This window comes from Podarcis cretensis, assembly GCF_951804945.1.
Source record: "Podarcis cretensis genome assembly, chromosome: 10".
Taxonomy (NCBI): domain Eukaryota; kingdom Metazoa; phylum Chordata; class Lepidosauria; order Squamata; family Lacertidae; genus Podarcis; species Podarcis cretensis.
The window spans coordinates 76247278-76270387 of NC_137179.1; the positions used below are offsets into that span (position 1 = coordinate 76247278).

The window sequence follows — 23110 nt, forward strand, 5'->3', positions numbered from 1 at the left end:
TTTTATGTTAACAGCTTAAAATGTTTCTTTTGATTGAGTGGTACATACATTTTGATAAAGAAATAAACAAGATACTCTAGCCAAACATGTTGCTGGCTATGATAGCTCCATGTGGAATGGAAAGGTAGAGGGAGGTTTGCTGGTTCACATTCTGGAGCCAAATAGCTCTTTGACCTGTATGTCTTCCTCTGTTTGGGGCCATTCCTACAAACAGCTATGGAGTCAGGCACCCATCCCTTGCCATGCAGGTGGGACAAGCAAGCCCAGTTTGGTTTGTATAGCAGGGGTTGTGGCTGCTGCTCTCCTTGTTCAGGGAGGCGGATAAAAAAATTAGGAACTAGGATGTGTGCTGATTGAACACAATCTCCCGGCAACTATACTTGTGTGTGAGTCCAAATCTAACTGGAGTCCCACTCCACATCATATTTAGCCTAGTTATTAATCTGACATTAGCGGTTGCTTTTGACTTGTAAGACAGAACTTGAAATGAGCACTGAAAATGGGGAGGCAGCTTGTGTATATGCTGCCAGTCAGGCCAACTGCCTTCATTTGTTTGTATTGTGTTTTATCCTGCACACTTAAGCATAGCCATTTTAATCTGGTGGTATCAATATGGGTCCGTTTAGCTTCAGGGGCTTTGTCAGCACCAGCCTGCTACTTCAGAAATCTGAAGTCTATGGCTCACCAGTTGTTCCTGGACTACAACTTCTATTGTTCCCAGATCATTGGTCTTACTGGTTGAAACTGATCAAAGGTGGAGTTCAGCAGCGTCTGTAGTGCCATAAGTTCCCCATCAATGCCCTAACCCAAGGCAGTTCTCAAATACTGATCATTTTCAGTTACAACCAGCAGCTGATAGTATCTAGAGTGGTAGTGCTAGGCACTGTTTATAATAAGAGGGCTCTCTTTATATTGTCTTTATGGTATCACACAAGGGATGCTGCATTGAGGACTTTGATATGCTGGATGGGGGTTCCTCTCCCAGAAGCAAACACAAGGGATGGCACCCTGTGGAACTTAACTCTGCCTGGCTCCATTTGCACGTTCTGCCTTCCAAGAGCTGTTCTGCTGGATACTATGGGCCCATTTATCCCTTGTGGTGGCTCAGCCAGTGTAAGATCGCACTAAGAATGAAAAGACGTTCTTTGCATCATTGCCACTGGGTTCCTCTGTAGCCCTTTCAGATGTTCTGTAATCAATACTTTTGGCTCTGCTCAATAAATCAGTTAAGAGTGTAAAGAAAAATGTTTACTCTGCTGAGGTAGTTTTATATCAATGATGGTTGTTCTCGCCCTTTAGAAATGTGCACTGTTAAGCAAAGAAAAATTCGGAGTATTTTTTCCTCCTTTACATCTGGTATTTTTAATAGTAGAGTGATGGCCATCAAAGGATGAGAATGTTTACAGAAATGAAGCCTTAAAGATGGGCTTGTAGCAGAGTGTGTGGTTTGGGTACTTTTCCAAGCTGGCTTTGCTGTACAGTTCCCCCCATAGCCCCTGTCTTTGTCTGCCTGGACTGTTGCCTCTCTTCACTGCCTCAGCTTTACCTGGCTCTCAGGTCTTTTGCTTATTCAGTCCTGGAAAGCTTTAGCCCAGCTTTCCCCAACTTGCCTGCCCCCCAAATATATTTTGAGCTACAACTGCAGTGGGGAACCTCCAGCCCACAGGCCTCTTTAGACCCACCAGGCCTCCCCATTTGTTTGTGGGTTTTTTGTGGTTTTTGGGCCCGTTTGGCCCACGAGACGGTTTGGGCCAAGCCACACCCACTTGACCTATAATGGGATGGATAAACATGTGGATTGTTAACATGTAAAAATGTAAAGTTATAATATATTACAATAAAGTATCAAGATAAATGCAAAAAGGGTAAGGACTTGCTGAAACAACTATTGAACTAGAATACAAAAGAGGGAGGTGTGAGGAGGTCAGGGAAATAAGTAAATGAAAGACAAGACATGGAAAGATTGAAATGTTTTTAATTGCTTCTTTACTTTTTCTGTATTTTGTATTTTTTGTTTTCTTTTTCTTTTTTCATTTTTGTATTTTTTTTGAAACTTTAATAAATATTATTATAAAAAAAACACCACATGTGGCTGATCCAACAGGGGCTTTGCAGGTAGGACTAATCAGCTGATTGGTGGCACCTGTGAAGTGTTGTGCACAGTGTCTTCAGGACAGAGGTCCTCATCAATAGGACTTGGTAGCCTGGTATTTGTGAAGCCCACAGTGCAAAAGCTCCATGCCCCTGGCTTCACAAGGTCTGACTGTCAGCCGATTGTTGGGCCCCTAGTCACACTTCAGTTGTGGATGTGTGGTGGCACTTTTGAATGGGAGCGAATATCAGCTTTCATCCCTGGTAGCCCCCCCCCCCCATCTTAAGTTGCCCCAAATGCAATGTTGCCTATCAATGAAAGCTATAGATTTCCTAACTGAAGTATAGGTACAGATCTATGAAATCAATGGATTTCATAGCTCTACAGGCCAGAGTGTTACATTTTGGGAATATTAAATGAAGATTGGCCATCACAGATCAGAGCTGATCTTTGCTCCTGTTCAAAAGCAGCACTGCTGCCTGTCACTGAAAAGCACCCAGGGGTCTGGTGGAGAGGGCAGGGAAGGAGCCTTCTAAGACCCTGTGGTCCTTGGCTGCTGCCCAGCCTGGCTGACCACTGGGGTGAGTCCTGGCTGTTTTAGCTCATCGTTGGGGCCATGTCAGAGGCCTGCATGGCTCCATTTTTTGCTCTATTTCTTGTATATTTCTTGTATATACTCTATTTCTTTAATCAGGAAGTACAGTGGAGGAATTGAGGTTGGCTGCATGAAACATGCAAGTAGGGCAGCGAAAGGAGCTGATTGGTCATTTGCCTGGTGATATCATAGCTGACATTCATCCTCCATTCAAAGCTGCTGCTGTTGTATAATGGAGCACCTGAGGCAGTCTCTCAGGTTAAAGGTCACCAATTCCCCAACAAGACTGAAATATTTCCTGTTTACTTCCTCATAGTCCCACTCCTGACCATTCTGGTTAAACAGCCTGAGAGCAATAAGGCATATAAATAGTGAACTCAGACAGTCATTTAAAATGTTATTATAATGATACCTGATTACATATTTGGAATCTTTCACAGAAAACTAAGACAGATGATCTATACCTCCTTTTTCCCTTTTGTAATTTTAAAAAAAATACTTTTTAAAAAATGATGTGTCAAGATTTTGTTTCATGAGGAAGCAGTGTTGTCAAATATATGCTCATAAAAAGCACTGATGTGTAGATGAAATGTAGCTTGAAATGTGCACGAAAGGTTTACCCTTGTTAATTCTGTTTTATAAAATCAAAGCCAAATGTTGGTCATATTTGCATGTACAGTGCTGATCAGTGGTTTAGTGGTACATGGGTTGAGCTGGAAGGAGCCCAAGCAAAGCATCTGCCTCACATGCTGTCCTGTCCATTTCCCACCGCAGCCAGAAAAAGGGCTTCTGCTGGGTTTAGTTTCACTTTTATGGAATCCTGGCTTAGTACTGCATGTCAACCAGAGAGCCTAGCTTGGCATTACATTCAAGCCATGGGTTATAAAGCTAGCTTGTTTAAATAATATGTTTGTCATGAACCATGATCTCTGGTTCACAACAGAATTATCCAAAAATGAAATAATTTTTTCCAGAAGTCTTCTTCCTGACTGCATGGGGAGAGGAAGTGTGGGGAGAGTAGGTGTGTAAGCCCAACGCTTTGTTTTGGCTTCTTCCACTTCATCTGAGGAACATTTTATGTGCATGTTGCCACTGTGTTTTCAGATTTCATAGTTTCGTGTGTCGCTTTGTTCCGGAGATTCCAAGGCAATGTTTTGTGCTGTTCTCTTTAAATGTCTGGAGACGGATCTTTCTAGTGAATATTTCTGGAATGTCAATGCCATCTTCTGCTAATGTTTTTCAACATGGTAAACATTCGCAGAGTGCTTAGCTTACCGGATCTTCCCTAATATATGCAAAATCTCTTGGCTATTTGAGTGCTTTCAAACAGCTACAGTCCAAGCTTACATTGCAAGTTAGTTTGTTTGAAGGTCTCCCATGTTAGTATCTTCCTGCACTTGGAAAATCGTTTGGGAAGAATAAATTTACATGCTGACTTTGCTCAGTCATGGAGATTTTAAGTTACAAAAATGTAAACATCCAGTTCTCACATTTTATATAAAATGTAGAATGTTGTTGTGAGTTTGCTTTTCTTGTGTCTGGTTACTTAAATCTTGGCTTGCAGTTTTCCATCTTTTTCAACCTTTTGGTAAAGAGATTATTTGTACCTTCTGTTTTTAGTGTTCACAGAAAAATACTGCACTGCAAACCATGTGGATAAACTACCTGGCCCAAGAGACTGGGTACAGATTCTTCAGGATCAAATCAAACTGGCAAGAAGACGGTTAAAAAGAGGCTCAGGTAAGGGAGGGTTAGAGGTAGAAAGCAGATTGAATGCAGATAGCAAGGTGGCAAGACAAATAGTATGACAGTGAGCAGCCTGAACCCAGCCTTTAAGAATTACTGAGGAAGGACACTGCTCCTAAGGGCTGATTCAGGCCTATGTACATTTCTTAGTCTTGTCACTCAACTAGTCATTATGACTCAGAGTTGAATATCTGAGTCACCTCCATTGAAATGTTTTGTGTCTTACGATGGCATGAAAGCTGTTTGTGGAGTTTGATCTGTGGCTGTTTTCACACATGCAAGCCAGCGCTTGATGTTACAGACCTCAGGTGATTCACTGAGACAACTGGTGTTACTCCTCACCTGTCTTGGTGTATCCTTTTTTTAACTGTTGCATGAGAGTGATGAAGTTCAGCATGGTTCTCTTTAAGCATGTTCTAGCTACTGTAAGGCAGGATAGGGGAGGCACGTGTTTCTCCTTCCTCAGCTTTATGGGCTTGACATCCTCCAACTTGTTCTGGTTGGTGAAGAGCTGGTGGCACAGCTTCCACGTTTTCACTGCTTTTATATTTCCTTGAGCTACTCCATCACTTTCAATGGATCTGTGAGTCGATGTGGTTAGAATTTAAGCCCTATTCATTCATTACTTGTGTTTGGAACAGACACGATTTCAAGACAGAACATTGCTATGCTAGCTGCACCCTCCAACCATATGTTGCCATCTGAAAGGGAACCCCAGATCATAAGTAGCTGCTTGAACACACCAGCAGCACGTAATGAGAAGACCAAAGGGCAGTGATAGCTTGGCAAGATGACACCAGGGCAAGGAACAAGGCCCCACTCCAGCTTGAAGCCATGAGTGCCTTACATGCATGTAACAGGAGGGCTATAGAATCCTCTGGGTGGTCAAGACCTATTTCACCATTTGCTCTGTGCGTGATCCCAGAAATCAACTTCTAACTGCAACATTTACTCAAACGATCTTGTGACTTTTTGAGGTGAAAATAATCTGCCGTAAAATTTGACATTTAACATCAACTGTATAGCTTCTGTTTTGTGTTAAACATCACAAAGTTTTCATCACTGCTGCACCATTAAAAAAACAAAACTAGACCTCTACTTTAATATCCCAAGGGAATGGGGCTCATGGTTCTTGCACATATATGCAGATCAGAATATTACCTAAGTCCATGGTACTCAGTGAGTATAATGTGTATGCTGAACACCCCTTTGGTAAGAATCACAAAAAGTATTTTTATATAACACGGTATCCACTGAGAATATAGGTTTTTAGTTTTTTTTTAAGTTTTGCTTTCATTCTTAAAAATACCCAAAGAGGCACACAATATTTAAAAAGTACCAATAACAGTTGGGCGGGGTATAAATAATAAATTTTTATTATTATATTAAGTACAAAGGTAAAGGTACCCCTGCCCGTACGGGCCAGTCTTGACAGACTCTGGGGTTGTGCGCCCATCTCACTTAAGAGGCCAGGGGCCAGCGCTGTCCTGAGACACTTCCGGGTCACGTGGCCAGCGTGACATCGCTGCTCTGGCGAGCCAGAGCCGCACATGGAAACGCTGTTTACCTTCCCGCTGGTAAGCTGTCCCTATTTATCTACTTGCACCCGGAGGTGCTTTTGAACTGCTAGGTTGGCAGGCGCTGGGACCGAGCAGCGGGAGCGCACCCCGCTGCAGGGATTCGAACCGCCGACCTTTCGATCGGCAAGTCCTAGGCGCTGAGGCTTTAACCCACAGCGCCACCTGCGTCCCTTATATTAAGTACAATAATGCAGTAAAAATCACTGCCCAATATTACTTCTCCATGAAACAACCTAAAACCATAAAAATAAAGCAACATTGATTTATGGTCCCTTTCCCAACCTAAAGTGGACATTAATGTACACTGCTTTTTGAGCATATGAAATTGTCTGATACAAAGTCAGTTCATTAGCCTGTGTAGCCCAGTATTGTTCTCTGTGACTGAAAGTGGCTGTCCCAGGGCTCAGGTAGAGAGCTCTTTCCAACGTCTGCTCCCCAGGACCAATTTAACTCTAGGGACCAGAGATTGAACTTCTGTATGCAAGGCTCTGCCCTTGAGTGTAGTCCTTCAGTCAGTTTAGTGTTGGGAGCACTCATTTTGCTTGATGGGAAGTTCAGTGAAACTCTGGCACAATTGCTGTTGGCCTAAAAAGATGTGATTGCTTCCAATGTAAAAAATGTGAGATGTGTTTAGATGCTGCTTAGGCGGAGACAGAATTTCATCCTTGTGGGTATAGAGCTAACCTGCTTAGATCATGAAACTCGTACCTGCATAAGGCAGACAATACAGCAAAAATCTTTGTATGTGTATGAAGCAATATGACTATCAACCATGAGACTTGCAAAGCTATTCATGTAGTATATGGAGTTGGCCCTGTGAGAGCTTTGGAGCAAACTATCACATTTGGCCTTATTTATACCTTCTTTTCAGAGAACTGGATATTCATCAGTCACCTTCTGAAGAGAACTGGTTATTGTCTTATGGAGCAGCTCTTCCTTTGAATTCCCTAAGTTCTTAAAATGCTTCTAATTTGTAGGGGTTTTGATGCGTTTGTGTAGTAGACTTGCCTGTTTTCCATACCACTTTTCCCATTTAATTTTATTTCTACTGTTTTACTTAATTCTAATTGTATGTATTATGGAGAATAATATATTTTATGTATTATCTTTATTTAGTAGAGACAACCGACTGTGATGAGAAACTGGACCTTTCTCTACTACAAACAGGTAAAAAAGCTGTTGGTTAATAAAAACAAATTGGCCATTTGTTTGCTTATAGTCTCATTAGAATTGGGCTGTCTGGAATAACCTTGCACAATATAACATCTCTTACCTAAACTTACATTTTCCTTTGTCACTAGATATGCCTCACATTTTCTTACTCTCTCTCTCCACTGCCTGTTCCGTAGTGCTAGGAGTGGAGGTCATTCCATGTTGAAGTGCTCCTCCACTGGAGGCAGGGGACTGAACATTAAAACACTATAATTCAGGAAGGCCAGACAACACCCTTCTCCCTGACATCATTGTGCCTGTGCCCAAGGAGTCCTTCATTACAGAGAAGCATTTAAAATGTGACCTTATAACAGCCAGAAGTCTAGGGAAAGCTTTTGTACTCAGTAACTACTGAATATATAAATCTGTCCTCAGATCACAGAGATTATAAAGATCTCTTCACTCTTGCTCCCCACACCCAATCAAGCAATCAAGGCAATTTATGTAAGAAGACATGATAATCAATTTCCTTAACGAAGTCTTTATATGTCAGCTTTTAATTGCTCTAGTAATTTTATTTAGTATTTTACTGGTGCCCATTTCATCTCATGCAATTTCTTAGTGCTGCTAATTTTTCTACTATCAAAAGTTCATAAGTGAGACACAAAGAGGCAGTCACATTAGTAGAAATCTTATTTCTTTGGTCTCCTTTCTGCAAAATGTGCATAAGGAGAAAAATCAGTTAATATTAGCCATAAAAACATAGAAGCTTACTTAAAATGCCTGCTAAAAATAAATCTAAACCACACACCTGAAGTTCAGTGGGGAGGGGGCCTGTTTGATCACCTCCAAGAGGGTGTTCCACAGAATGGGGGCCCCAACACCAAATGCATGGGTTCTGGTATATACAGGCTGTGCATCAGAGCCATGGGGGACTACTAAAAGCAACTCCCCTAGAGACCTCAGTGGTTCTTTAGGTATCCTAAACCCAAGTTGTTAAGGATCTTGTGAGTTAACACAAGAACCTTGAACTTGGCTTGTTAGCCTCTGAGTAGCCAGTGCAAGCTTTTAAGCACTGAAACTTTGTGCTGGTGGTTGTCTGTTCCTACCAACAGTGTAGCCATAGCATTTACACCAGCTGGAGCATCTAGACCAGGGAAGCCCTACATGGAGCACACTGCAATAACTGAGTCTGGAAGTTCATAATGGAATTACCATGGCCAGGCTTTGCCTGTCAAAGATGATGTCTGTAGCTGTTTAAGGGCCCTCTACCTGAGCCTTCAGTGAAAAAGATGGATCCAGAAGCACTCGCAAACTCTGAAAGCGCTCTTTCAGAAGGAGTGCAGTCCCATCCAGAACATGCAACTGACCAATCCACTTACCTGCCGTTCCTCCATCTTCCCAGGGTTCAACATTGGGTTATTAGCCCTCCTCCAGTCCATCACTAGGACAGTGATTAGGATTATACATAGCCTCTTCTGACTCAGATGTTATGGCAATCATAGAATGGTAGAGTTGGAAGGGTCCCCAGGGGTCATCTAGTCCAACCCCCTGCAATGAGGGAATCTCAGCTAAAGCATCCATGACAGATGACCATCCAACTTCTGCTTTAAAACCCCTAAGGAAGGAGAGTCCACCACCTCTTGTGGGATTTGTTCCACTGCCAAACAGCTCTTACTGTCAGATAGTTTTTCTGAACGTTGAGTTGGAATCTCCTGCCTTGTAACCTGAAGCCATTGGTTTGAGTCCTACCCTCCAGAGCAGGAGAAAACAAGCTTGTTCCCTCTTCCCTGTGACAGCCCTCGAGACATTTGAAGATGGCTATCCTATCTCCTCTCAGTCTCCTCTTTTCCAAACTAAACTGACCCAGTTCTCTCAACCTATTTGTCCCTACTGAAATTTGTTTTGTTCATTTGACCCCGTTCCCCAATCTCTTAGTCATCTTGAATCCCAGTTCTGGCTTCAGCAACATTGGCTACCACTCCCAGCGCACAGACGACACACTGCCCTCAAACGCCGATTGGCCACACTCAGTGGCTTCATTTCAGAGTTGAAGAGCATTGGGGACAATATTATGCCATGCAATCTCCCAATATTGTTATCCGGACATGACTCTCCAGGATGTGTGTGTGGTGATGGTGGGGTTATCATTTGTGCTATATTCTGTAAGCCGCCCAGAGTGGCTAGGGAAACCCAGCCAGATGGGAAGGATATAAATAATAAAATTATTATTAAGTGACCCCAAATAAAAGTGAGCAATCAGGGGAGGGGAGATCATTGTAATTATATATATTTGTAGGGAGGGTGGGGTGGGAGAGTTCTGTTTAAGTGCTTAGAATCATAGAATCATAGAGTTGGAAGAGACCACAAGGGCCATCGAGTCCAACCCCCTGCTTTCTGTATTGTTTTGAAAAAACCCCTCAATAAAGCAGTGCTGTTCTTTCCACTTTGCAGATTAATTTCAGATATTTGATAGATCCTCTCTTGCATTGTTATGCAAGTGCTTTGTTCTCCATCCATGTGTGTAATATTTTTAGATGAATTCCTTGTTGCTCTTAATACACACATTTGCATGTGTTCTCTCCCTTATTCTCCAATTCTGTGTACTAGATTTCTCTCACAGTAATTAATACCTTTCCATAAGTGATTCCCAGGGGTTGTAATAAAGATACATACCAAGAAATAAATTATGGACACCCTGTTAGTGTTCTAATTCTATTGCAGACAACACCTTTTATTACTTTAATGTTGAAACCCATAGGTTACTTTTAATACTTGTGTGTCAGTTTTATACAGCCAACCTTTCAGATCCTAAGCCCAGCTCTTCTTTTTCAGGTAACCTCTTTGAAACCACACATTCTGCACCAGTGTTTCACTAGCAGATCCAGACGTCTTTACTATTGAGCAGGACACCAGCGCTATTTTCAGACTACTTCAATATCTGCGTTCTCTATCATGGCCTCAATCTTAAGTTTGTTCATGCTTTTGTAACATAGGGTAACAAAGCCACAAAATTACCTGTTTCTTATTTTAATCAGAATAGACTTGTTCAGCAAGGATATAGTGCAGTTAATCTGATAACCACTGAAATAGAACAAATTTTGTCTTTATGATTGCATTTCCCCAAATAATTATATGCATGCTGGCTGGCTGTTTGTTCCATCTTTGATTAAACATCGAAACATTAACAAAGTTAAGGGCCTCCCTTAGAAAGGTGTTCTGAAGGACCCCATTTCCTATTGGATTCTTGTGCAGAAATCAAAGGACCAAAAAACTTCAAAGTTAATAAATCATTAGTTATCTGTTCTGAAGACCCTTTCTCTCCCCCCCCCTCTCTCTCCTTACCCTTTGATTTTCCTTCTTGGGTAAAGATGGTAAATTGCCAAGTATTCTTCTCTGAATAAGTTGCAATAAGGTATTTGACAATAAGAGTCCCAATAATTGATGCTAATATTGATGCTGGTGTTTTGTCCAGAACAAGTATTGGTGAACGTGGAATGAACTGTTCTTAATATTGAGATTACTCAGACATTTTATTTTTCAGACCATTTGGTGTAACAACCCCCCCTCATCTCTCTCTCTCTCCCTGGCTTTTGAGTGCCAGCACTATCCTGTAGTTCCCAAAAAGTTATTTCAATAATTATCGCTGCCAATAGCCTCCCCAATACTCTTATACATGGCTTTTCTGTCATATTTGCATGAGATGTAGGGGAAATACCATTACATTTGGGGTGTGTTGATTTTCACAAATGCTCATGCCTTTCCTCATGCCTCTTCAAGGATCTGTCCAGAAGTGGGGGAAATGAGTGATAAGGAAGTGCATATAGGAACATGTATCCTGGTTTCCTTTGTTCAACTCAAAGGAGCATAGTATCACACCTTCCTCCTGACCACGAGGAGTTCACACATTTCCCCAACTAAGGATAACTTTGTCGTGAGTGGATTGGGTGTATATAATCTTCTTGCACTTACACTATGGAAACTAGGTGTTCCATAGTTACCCATAGGCTTGATTTCCATAAATCTTCATCCCTTCAGTGAGAGGAAATGATAGCTCATATTGGGTCTCCACATCTTCAGGCCTATTTGTGAAGTGAAAATGCTCACACAATTACTTATATGTAAAGAGCATACCTTTCACTTCCTCCTCATCTGGCAGGTGTGTGAATCTGCCAAAAAAAATCGATTCCCAGTTTTCTCCCTGTGAATATTGTTGGCCAAGGATGAAGGAAATTGGCCCAGAATCTGCAAATTACTGCCCCCCTTAATTTCCACGAAAGATTTGTTATTTGAAATTTCAGATAGATGACCAAACATCCTCTGGGTCAAGCTCCACACACTCCATTGTAATCAGATATATTAATATTTGTTATCCCCTGGATCATGGGTGGTACTGGGAAAGAGAGGCCAGTGTACAAAATCTGAACCCTAAATTATATTAATATATATATATATACCGTAATCCCACCTTATCACTTGCCAGTTAAATAATATTTATATTAAATTCCTTCCAAAACGTATATATTTATCACCATTGTGTACTGATCTCCTTATCTCATTCCTCAGAGTTAAAACTAATGGAAGTGTTCTGCCCCCGTCAAATATTTTTTGCTTATTTTATATTTCTGCTTTTGAAAGGAAACTTTGACATGGGTGTTCATAAATTTATACACTGGTCTTTAAGGTTATTAACCACAAAAGCCCACAAATAATATCTGAAGTTATGGTTTATGTATTCTTGTTACCTTTTGAAGAATCAGGCTTCTGTCCTAGTCTGTGTGTGAAAAGGTACTAGGTCATACTTCCAATGAAGGATTAATGAATGTTATATAATGAAAATTTCATAGTCATCTTAAGCACACCAGAAGACACTGCTGTAGATATTTATACAGAATCTTTTGTGTTTGTTCAACTCCGGCTGAATAACTACTTCTACTGCAGTTTAACACTTTTGTGGAATTTTACACATAATGTGTAATCATTATTACACATATAATTATTGAAATGTGGCTGTGTTCTCTTGATGACAAGATAAACCTGACTTGCACTGCAGTCTTTAAAAAGTACATTTTCTCCTTAGAGATGGAAAGGGTTTAGAGACTGTTCCCTCTTGAACAGAACTACTCAGTCTCCCCAGTAAATCTACAAAGAAGTCATACATATAGTAACAGTTAACCAACAATCAGCATTCTTTTAATAAATCTTAAAAATAATAGTATTCTTGTCTACTTACTGTGACTACTGTTCAGATTTTTTTCAGAAGTCTTTTTATAGGTTTTATTAGGAAATCATTCCATATTTAGGTAAAAAAAAAGTATCTCAATCTTATGTATATAAGTTTTATTAATATGTACATATTTAGCTATTTTTTAAATTACTATGTTCTTAATAAAACCAACAAGGGACTAGTTGTGAATTGGTGCATAAGATTGTGTTGTGTTATCAATCTCTGGGAATCTGTCAAGTTCAGAAAAAAACACACAATAAATTACTCTAATTCAACAAGTGTCTCTGGTGTGTGTGTATCCACATGTGCTTTTCAGACATACCGTAGTTCAGAAAAGATTGCAGTACAAACTAATTTGTCCAAAAAGCCTGAACTAGAATCATAGAATCATAGAATCATAGAGTTGGAAGAGACCACAAGAGTCTAACCCCCTGCCAAGCAGGAAACACCATCAGAGCACTCCTGACATATGGTTGTCAAGCCTCTGCTTAAAGACCTCCAAAGAAGGAGACTCCACCACACTCCGTGGCAGCAAATTCCACTGTCGAACAGCTCTTACTGTCAGGAAGTTCTTCCTAATGTTTAGGTGGAATTTTCTTTCTTGTAGTTTGGAACCATTGCTCCGTGTCCGCTTCTCTGGAGCAGCAGAAAACAACCTTTCTCCCTCCTCTATGTGACATCCTTTTATATATTTGAACATGGCTATCATATCACCCCTTAACCTTCTCTTCTCCAGGCTAAACATGCCCAGCTCCCTTAGCCGTTCCTCATAAGGCATCGTTTCCAGGCCTTTGACCATTTTGGTTGCCCTCCTCTGGACACGTTCCAGTTTGTCAGTGTCCTCCTTGAACTGTGGTGCCCAGAACTGGACACAGTACTCCAGGTGAGGTCTGACCAGAGCAGAATACAGTGGCACTATTACTTCCCTTGATCTAGATGCTATACTCCTATTGAGGCAGCCCAGAATTGCATTGGCTTTTTTAGCTGCCACGTCACACTGTTGGCTCATGCCAAGTTTGTGGTCAGCCAAGACTCCTGGATCCTTTTCACATGTACTGCTCTCAAGCCAGGTGTCACGCATCTTGTATTTGTGCCTCTCATTTTTTTTGCCCAAGTGCAATACTTTACATTTCTCCCTGTTAAAATTCATCTTGTTTGTTTTGGCCCAGTTCTCTAATCTGTCAAGGTCGTTTTGAAGTGTGATCCTGTCCTCTGGGGTATTAGCCACCCCTCCCAGTTTGGTGTCATCTGCAAATTTGATCAGGATGCCCTTGAGTCCATCATCCAAGTCGTTGATAAAGATGTTGAATAAGACCGGGCCCAAAACAGAACCCTGTGGCACCCCACTAGTCACTCTTCTCCAGGATGAAGAGGAACCATTGATGAGCACCCTTTGGGTTCGGTCAGTCAGCCAGTTACAAATCCACTGAGTGGTAGCATAACATTTGAGCAATACTCTAGCAGCCACCAAACCATGACAGTTCTGTTTCCTTCCAGTGGTAACCAGTGGAGAAAGTAGTGGCCCAGCCCATTACGTATAACTGTAGGCAGTAGGAACAGAGGAGACTGCAAGAGTATCTCCAGAAGCACAAGGACTTGAGGCTGCAAGTGGTCTTGGCTTCAAGTGGATGACCAGGGGTGTCAGCCAGCGATTCAAACTATGTGCCACTACCCACCTCTGGTAGGAGAAAACTGTAGGGAGGCAAGCCAAGAAAGCCTTTTGTACCAAGAGTCCTTCAGAATGGATCAAGTGATACCCTTGACTTCTGTTTTAAAAAATCTGAGTCAGATTTGTTGGTCATAGCAATTAGGAAAACAGCTCTTGCTTGCTACAGACTCTGGTTGCTTTGGTCCTCTTGTTCCTCAGCCTTCCATCAACTATACAGGAGCAGCGTTAACAAACGTTCGAAAAGTTTCTGAATATTTTTGTGTGCTGTATAGTAGCAGCATACACCATACAGTGGTACCTCGGGTTACATAGGCTTCAGGTTACAGACTCTGCTAACCCAGAAATAGTGCCTCGGGTTAAGAACTTTGCTTCAGGACGAGAACAGAAATCGCGTGGCGGCAGCGGGAGGCCCCATTGGCTAAAGTGGTACCTCAGGTTAAGAACAGTTTCAGGTTAAGAACAGACCTCCGGAACAAATTAAATACTTAACCAGAAGTACCACTGTACTATAAAAATATAGTAATTTGGACTGCCTTTGGATAGTGGGGAATAATAAATAGGTGAGATTCTAAGAAGAGGGGCAGGGTGACAAGATTTATTTCTGACTATTTACATCACTGTTGATGATCATACTGCAAAAGGAACATTTGAATTTCTGTTCCTGGACAAAACTTTGCAATGGCCTTCATTGTCATTGCAGAAAAGCAACTATATTTCAGTGCATCAGCCTCTGCATTACCGCTATCTATTGCACTGATTGAGGCCTCAATCCTGTCACTTGCTTGTAAGCAAGGCCTGTTGAAATCAGCAGGTCTTACTTGTGAGTAAACATGGATAGGATTGTATGTAAAAGTAATACAGTGGTACCTCGGGTTACATACGCTTCAGGTTACAGACTCCGCTAACCCAGAAATATTACCTCGGGTTAAGAACTTTGCTTCAGGATGAGAACAGAAATTGCACGGTGGCAGCAGGAGGCCCCATTAGCTAAAGTGGTGCTTCAGCTTAAGAACAGTTTCAGGTTAAGAACAGACCTCCAGAATGAATTAAGTACTTAACCCGAGGTACCACTGTACATACACTTTGTCATATGCTCATAGAGATGGAAATGGATTGCAGAAATTTCTAAGCATTTAAAAGCGTATTGGCACAGAAACAAGTTAACACCAGGATAAGATTCCACCAACCCTGGAGAGACTAAACCTTTTCTGCTGTCAAAAGAATAGGGTGGGTGGGTGTGTTGCAAACGTATGGGGTGTGTCAATTCCACAAAATAAACAACACTTTAACAACTATTTATGCAGAAGTTGTATCGAGTTAAATGGGACTTGCTCCCTAGTGTTCAGGATTTCATCCCTTGTGTGTATAAGATAATAATGTGATCTATATGTTAAACTAAATGTTATAATGCCCCTCTTATATAACTTAGACCCTTTTTAAAAAAGAAATATACATGGGATTCGTATTTCGTTTGCCTATGCTTTTTCACATGTTACAATAAACTGACGGCTTGGCGTTGTAGTAAAGTGTATGCAGAACCTCCTTGGCTGTTCAGGAGTTAATGGTGTCTGGGAAGCTGCATCTGTTTGTGTTCCAACATGATGGCTGTCTGTGTTATGATGCTCCGTCTCCTGGGATTAACTGTATATCCTAAAAATAAAGATTGTTTCTGTTCTCCAACCCCCCTGCCAGGTATGAAGAACATTCTCAAAAACACATTACAACAGCTATCAGAAGTTATCTGTAGGGGGATAACTGTAGGGGGATAATTTTTAACAAAAAAGGAAATGGGTATCCATTTTGTCCACTGTTCAATTACACCACAGCTAGAAGAAATAAAAATAGTGGTTGGGATACTGGCAACACCACACAAAACCAAAACTAGAATGTGTGAGGGGATCAAAGGAACAGGGTTTGAGAAAGGGATACTACATTAGTGGCTTAGGCATAGAATCTTGCTCCTGCTTGACAGGGTTTATTTTTGAATTAAAATAAATAGGCAATAACTCCCTGTAGTATGTCTGTTGCCAGGCTATAGCATTCCAGATTTAAAATGGGAAACAATAATAATATTTGAATTTCTATTTCACCTTTCAACCCTGAAGTTCCCAGGGTAGTACCTAATACACTACACAAAACACAGAGAGCAGAGAACCAAACTTTCAGACAATCCAGCAGCAATCCAGCTCTCAACCAGCCGGATAAAACAAATGTGTCTTGAGTCAACGCCTAAAAGTAAAGAACACTGGGAACCACCAAATTTCTGTGGCAAGGGACTTCTACATCTGGGGTGCCATAACAAAGGATGTGCCACTGCCCCACAAACGAGTTGGAGGGAACTATGAGCTGCTCTGCTCTCACAAACCTTAATGCATGGGGTGGCAAGTAAGGGGGCGGGGGAGGAGTCCATATATTTGGGCCCTGGGCTGTGAAAGGCTATATGGAACAAAGCCCAACATGCTTCTAGGGGTGAACATAACAGCAAAAAATTTAAATCTATTTAAGGACAATTATGAAAAGTGCTGGTCAGAAATTAAGAGAGATTTAGAAAGTTGGTCAAGACTGAAACTTTCCTTGTTGGGCCGAATTGCTGCTATAAAAATGAATGTATTGCCAAGGATGCTGTTTCTATTTCAGACTTTACAGATTGTGGATAAAATGGAGTGTTTTGGGAGGTGGCAAAGAGATATTTCTAAATTTGTCTGGCAGGGCAAAAAGCCCAGAATTAAGTTTAAAATATTAACTGATGCTAAAGAAAGAGGGGGGTTTGCCCTGCCAGACTTAAGGTTGTACTATGAATCAGCAGCTTTTTGCTGGCTGAAAGATTGGCTGCTTCTTGAAAACACTGATGTTTTAGATTTGGAAGGATTTAATAATGCTTTTGGATGGCATGCCTATCTGTGGTATGACAAGGTTAAGATTCACAAGAATTTTAAGAACCATATTATAAGGAAAGCGGTGTTTAATGTCTGGACAAAATATAAAGACTTATTAGAAAACAAGACCCCAAGATGGCTTTCACCTATGGAAGCTAAAGCTGTGAAAAGACCCAATATGGAGGTCAAATGGCCGAAGTACTGGGAAATATTAGAAAGAGATGGAGACAATTGGAGATTACAGAGTATGGAGAAACTAAAAGATAAAGTGCGAGATTGGTTACATTATGCTCAGATTAAAGAGGCTTTTAAATTGGATAAAAAGTTAGGATTCCAGGTGGAAAAATCGAAACTGGAAACAGAACTGTTAGAACCTAAGACTAAGGTACTTTCAAGAATGTATAACTTGTTGCTGAGGTGGAATACACAGGATGAAACGGTTAAATCAGCTATGATAAAGTGGGCACAGGACATTGGGTATAACATCATGTTTGCTGACTGGGAAAAGTTATGGACCACCGGTATGAAGTTTACGGCATGTAATGCCTTGAAAGAAAACATTATGAAAATGATATACAGGTGGTACATGACCCCAGTCAAGCTAGCAAAAATATATCACCTGTCAGACAATAAGTGTTGGAAATGTAAGGAAACTGAAGGAACGTTCTTCCACCTCTGGTGGACTTGCCCTAGGGTTAAGGTCTTCTGGGAAATGATATATAATGAGTTGAAAAAGGTATTTAAGTACACCTTCCCTAAGAAACCAGAGGCCTTCCTTTTGGGCATTGTTGGCCAGAGGGTGTTAAAGAATGATCGAACATTTTTTATGTATGCAACAATAGCAGCAAGGATAAAAGGTAAAGGTAAAGGTACCCCTGCCCGTACGGGCCAGTCTTGACAGACTCTGGGGTTGTGCGCCCATCTCACTTAAGAGGCCAGGGGCCAGCGCTGTCCGGAGACACTTCCAGGTCACATGGCCAGCGTGACATCGCTGCTCTGGCGAGCCAGAGCCGCACACGAAAACGCCGTTTACCTTCCCGCTGGTAAGCGGTCCCTATTTATCTACTTGCACCCGGAGGTGCTTTCGAACTGCTAGGTTGGCAGGCACTGGGACCGAGCAGCGCGAGCGCACCCCGCCGCAGGGATTCGAACCGCCGACCTTTCGATCGGCAAGTCCTAGGCGCTGAGCTAAATATTGGAAAACTCAAGATTTGCCCACCCTGGAAGAATGGCAGATGCAACTGATGGACTACATGGAGCTGGCAGAAATGACTGGCAGAATCCGGGACCTGGGAGAAGAAGCAGTGAAGGAGGATTGGAAGAAATTTAAGGACTATTTACAAAAACATTGTAAACTATATGAGTGTTAAGAAGGATGAGAGATTCGAAAAAAACAGGGCACCATAAAGATAGTTGAAAAGACTATGAGAATGAGTGAATTGTATGAGAGTAATAAATTTTGAATAACTACTATTTTAAAATTAGGCATTTAGGATTTTGACAAAAATATTCAAAGTTATGGATAAAATATTGGAATTCTGTATAATAAGAATGAAAATAAGGTGATAAGTTGCTGGCTAAAGTTTTATTAACCTGGAAAGCAGGAGCGAGAGACGTGAGGAAGTCCAAAAGGAAAAAAAATGAAGAAAAGATGGCTATTACAAGATGTATAATTTCATGTTTGTTTTATTCTTTGTTTCTTTTTTGTTTATTCTGTATTTTCTTTTTTCTTTCTTTATTGTATTAACAAAATTCTTAATAAAAAATTAAAAAAAACAAAAACAAAGCCCAACATGCTTATAACCAACAACAAATAAATCACAGTGTTGGAGCCCAATGAGAGCAGGCAGCAGCTGAGGGGGCAAACTGAGTAGAGAAGCAGCTGGTGAAGGGTTAAGTGTACAAAGCACTCCAAATCTCCCTCCTGAAACTGCTTGGACTTTGGTCATACATAAATGCATTCTTGTATGGCTGTTGCCAGAAAGGACTACAGACTCGAATAGGTCATGCAAAAAATATGGCAAAATCCTGTTGTGGTGGATCCAACCTGAACCTTGGCCCTGTCTAACTTTCTCCCTCAGAAATGGCTCCTTTTATACTCTCTCCCAATGTGCTGCTCCTCCCACCTCTGTGTCTAGCAGACTCTAGCCAATCAGAGAGAGGCTCCAGCCCTCTGGCGGAATTTCAGGGGGGACTGCATCACCTGACTGGTCTGGCTCTGCTGTCCATCACACCTGTCTTAAACAGTGGGAGAAAGAGAGACTATGAATGTTAACAGAAGAGGGAGACTAGAAGCACTTTCCTTGCACAGCTGTCTTACAGGGTAGACCAGTTGTGACCCAAACCATCCAATACTTCTGCCACCACCACCACCCCATTTTTAACCTCTACAACCCCAAGTAGGGTGAATTCTGGGAGCAAAAGCAATTGCTTCCAAAGAGACTCCCAAGACTGTATGCTTTGCAGTTCACCAAATACCTCTCAATTTATCAGGAACAGAGCTGGCATCCAGCTGCCTTCCCCACCCTGAGGTTCAGCACTGCTCTTTCCCCTGGGAAACTCCACTTTTTCATTCAAGTACTTGGCAAGAATCCTACCATTCAGACCCTAACAGCCCCAAGTATATGAAGTTTTATTAAGAGAGGAGGGCAAATGGACAAAGCAGGATATGGAAAATAAAAGGGAGCATGTTGGTTCAAATCTATCAAACTTTAATTTTTCTACTTACAAACAGCTTTCTAGTCTCGTGAGCTGCCAGGGATTACTGACCATTTTAAAGGGTCTGCATGGTCGTTTGGGGTATTAGGGGAGGGTAGTACCTCTAGTGGGGGACATTTGCTGCTTCTGGGGTAGTTTGTCCACCTTTGGTCCCCACCCAGCACTCACCTGTGGCTCCTAGAAGCTGTCAGCATATGACAGAGGAATGGTTTCGACTGGCCGGCTAAACCAGGTGAGGGGAGCCAATGAGGCTCAAACCCCAGTGAGTTAGGGGCTTCTCCTGCATGCGAACATAGGCTCTGGCAGATGGAGTGGGCGAGACCAAGAATGGGTCCAACAGTCAAGAAGGCGGTTTCTGCAGGTGCTGTAGATGGAAGCGAGGGGCAAATGGGTCTCGTCAACCTGGGAAGGGAGCCCATCTGGGAGAGGGAGGAAAACTCTGATCTTAACCCTCTGCTGCCTTGCAGGATATATTTTGGGGGAAAGGCTGTGGAGTAAGCCCTACACATATCTGGAGCAGAGTCTCTAAGATGGCACCTTGTCTGCCGCCTCCTGGCAACTCCTGCAGAGAGGCTTGTGGCAGACATATTGCTCTGCTTTCCTTCTGGACCACATCAGCGAGGCCAGGGGGACGGTGGTTCTTGTGGGCAGCCCGGGGTTTCCAGACACCCTGCCCAGGCTTGCACCCTGGGGAGGTCACTTCAGTGCTGCTAATGCAGCGGTTTGACTTCACCCCTGGAAGTGCACACCACTGTCTCTCAAGACAGACAGATGCCAATAAAATGTCCTTAGTCCATTTTTAAGGCTTTTCTACCCACTTTGGATTGAGTGCAGCCGACACTTTTCCAGCTAATCATAGCACAGGTCACATTTGCCAGGTAGTCTGCAAAGACCTTTAGGGAAGCTGTGGGAGATGTTAGATGCCTCCTGGGAATCTGGGGAAGTGGCTATCTCTTCATGTGGCTGCCAGACCAAACTTAACCTGTGCTTTGTGTATTTGGGGGGCCATGACAGAAGGGCACGCCTGGCTCGTTCAGGCAAAATTGAGGGCAAAGGAGCAGGGCTTTTCTCCATAAAGAACACTTGAGCTGTTTAGTAAAATATAGTACTCCGTAAAGAAGCCTATGGGGATAAGAGAGATAATTGCTTTGGTCATGGCAGGTAACAAATTCCTGGCGTTGCTCCATGCCCGTTACTTGGCAAACTAGTTCCTGTCCTCCTGCAATGCTTACACACTTGTACTTGATGGATTGTGGCCAGCCAGGGTGCCATCCTCCCCTGCAGTGTCTTCTCACTTTTGCCACTTCTGGGCAGGGTGATTAAAAATATATATGACCTGACATGAATGATTTTGGAATTAGGGAAGGAGTGTCACTGCTGAGTTTCTATATGCTAGACAGTGGATGGGAGTGTTATTTATTGTTAGTGTGCTGCTAATGTTTTCTATCACTGTTAAGGGTATGGAATATTATCTATTATTAGTATTATCTATCCCCCCACCTCCATCATTTAGGTGACAAGTGACTAATACGTTTAATATGTAATAATTAAAAGTGTGTGTTTTGACCCACCATCTTTTCCCTAAAAGACAAAAATGGTCACACACTTTTCTGTTTGCCCATTTGGGGATGAGCCCTCAAGACCACTGTGAAGGCAATCTCTCGGTTTTGAATTAATACACTGTTGTGGCCAATTGGAGAGAACCAATGCATCCAGTGAACATTTTTTATTTTTAAATCAAAAATTGCCATACTGCTTCATTACAACCGTCTCTGTGCAGTGTATAAGACACTCAATATAGTGAAAATAAGCACAATCTCTACACAAAACAAGTGGGTGGTTCCCTAGACTGGATGGCTGGGAGGCTGACTGCTCTTCATGGGGTTACACACTCAATGGAGAAGCAGGTAGGTAGCTCTGGACCACTTCCGGGTCCATTGCTATTGCTCGAGGCTCAGGTGGCCTCAGCGGCGTGGCATGCCTTCCATCAGCTGGGCTTGTGGCCCAGCTGTGCCCTATCTGGACAGGGATAGCCTAACTTTTGCCATCGATGCTCTGGTAAGCTCTAGGTTGGATGACTGCAATGGAGCTGCCTTCAGAAACTTCCACCTGGTGCAGAATTCAGCAGCCAGCTCACTCACAGTGGCAAGATGGTTTGAGCATATTACACCAATCCTGGTCTGACTGCAGTTGCTGCCAATCAGTTTCTGGGCCCAAATAAAAGTGCTGGTTATGATCTATAAAGCCCTAAATGGCTGAGGACTGCAATACCTCAAGGACCGCCTCCCCCCATAGGAACCGACTCAGAACCTGCAATCATAATCTGAGGCCCTTCTTCATGTGCCCTCTCCACGAGAGGTCTGGAGGGTGACAACACGAGAAGACACTTTGTCTGCAGTGGCCCCCTGCTCTCCCCAGGGAGGATCACCTGGCGCCTTCATTATACACCTTTAGGCGGCAGGCAAAAACAGTTCCTCTTCAATCAGGCCTTTGGCTCATTAAAGATTCTGTGGCCATTTAAATGTGATTGTGAGAGGGGGGTTGTTTGTTTCTTGTTTTTTATTATGTATTTTGTACTTTTATTTTATATTTTTATTATGTTGGGAACCATCCTGAGATCTGTAGATGAAGGGCAGTAGCCTACTAATACTACTACTACAACTACTACTAATTGTTGGGTGGAAATACAAAAGCTACTTCAGCTGACAGAAACAGGAATAAATACATCAGGAAATATTTACCAGTCTCCTTTGATATTGCTGCTACCATGAACAGTTCAGGTTGCCTCCCCTCAAAAAGGCTACTGTAGAGCTGGAAAAGGTTCTGGAAAGGGGCAAGTAATTGTGGTGGGGGAGGACACGATAATGCTACCGTTTTCCCGAAAATAAGACAGTGTCTTATATTGTTTTTTGTTCCCAAAGATGCGCTAGGTCTTATTATCAGGGGATGCCTTATTTTTCCATGAAGAAGATTACGGTACACATTTATTGTCTAATTGTGAGTCAGCCAGACTCCGTCAGGGCAAAGGGACCTTGCACTGCCTGAACAGCTCCGGCTGCGCTGCGGCCAAACAGTGGGCTGCGCGGCGGCGCCCGCCGCTACGGCCCAGAGGAGTCAGACGCCTTATGGTAGCTTCGGGGGCCTTATATTCCAGGGAGGCCTTATGTTTGGGGGAGGCCTTATTATCGGGGAGGTCTTATTTTCGGGGGATGCCTTATATTACAGCGAGAGGCAAAACTGGAAGTAGGTCTTATTTTCGGGGGATGTCTTACTTTCGGGGAAAGATGGTATGTAAGACTTGTATATTGAGGAGAAAGCAGACAGGGAGAGGTTTTTCTCCTTCTCACAGTACTAGAACCTGAGGTGATACAATGAAACTGAACATTGGAAAATCCAAGACGGACAGAACAAGGAACTTACTTGCACAACACAAAGTTAAACTATGGCATTTGCTC

At 42.4% G+C, this 23110-nt stretch overlaps 1 protein-coding gene across 3 annotated transcripts in view; it reads left to right on the plus strand.

Moving 5' to 3' along the window:
* BEND7 (BEN domain containing 7) overlaps positions 1–12670 on the plus strand; it is a 56402-nt gene extending 43732 nt beyond the window's left edge. For all 3 annotated transcript variants that reach the window (XM_079993709.1, XM_079993710.1, XM_079993711.1), the window contains 3 exons: positions 4308–4427; positions 7130–7180; positions 10001–12670. In XM_079993709.1, coding sequence (XP_079849835.1) covers positions 4308–4427; positions 7130–7180; positions 10001–10044 — 215 coding nt within the window. In that variant the 3' untranslated portion in view covers positions 10045–12670. The remainder of the gene's footprint in view (positions 1–4307; positions 4428–7129; positions 7181–10000) is intronic.
* Positions 12671–23110: the final 10440 nt, after the last annotated feature.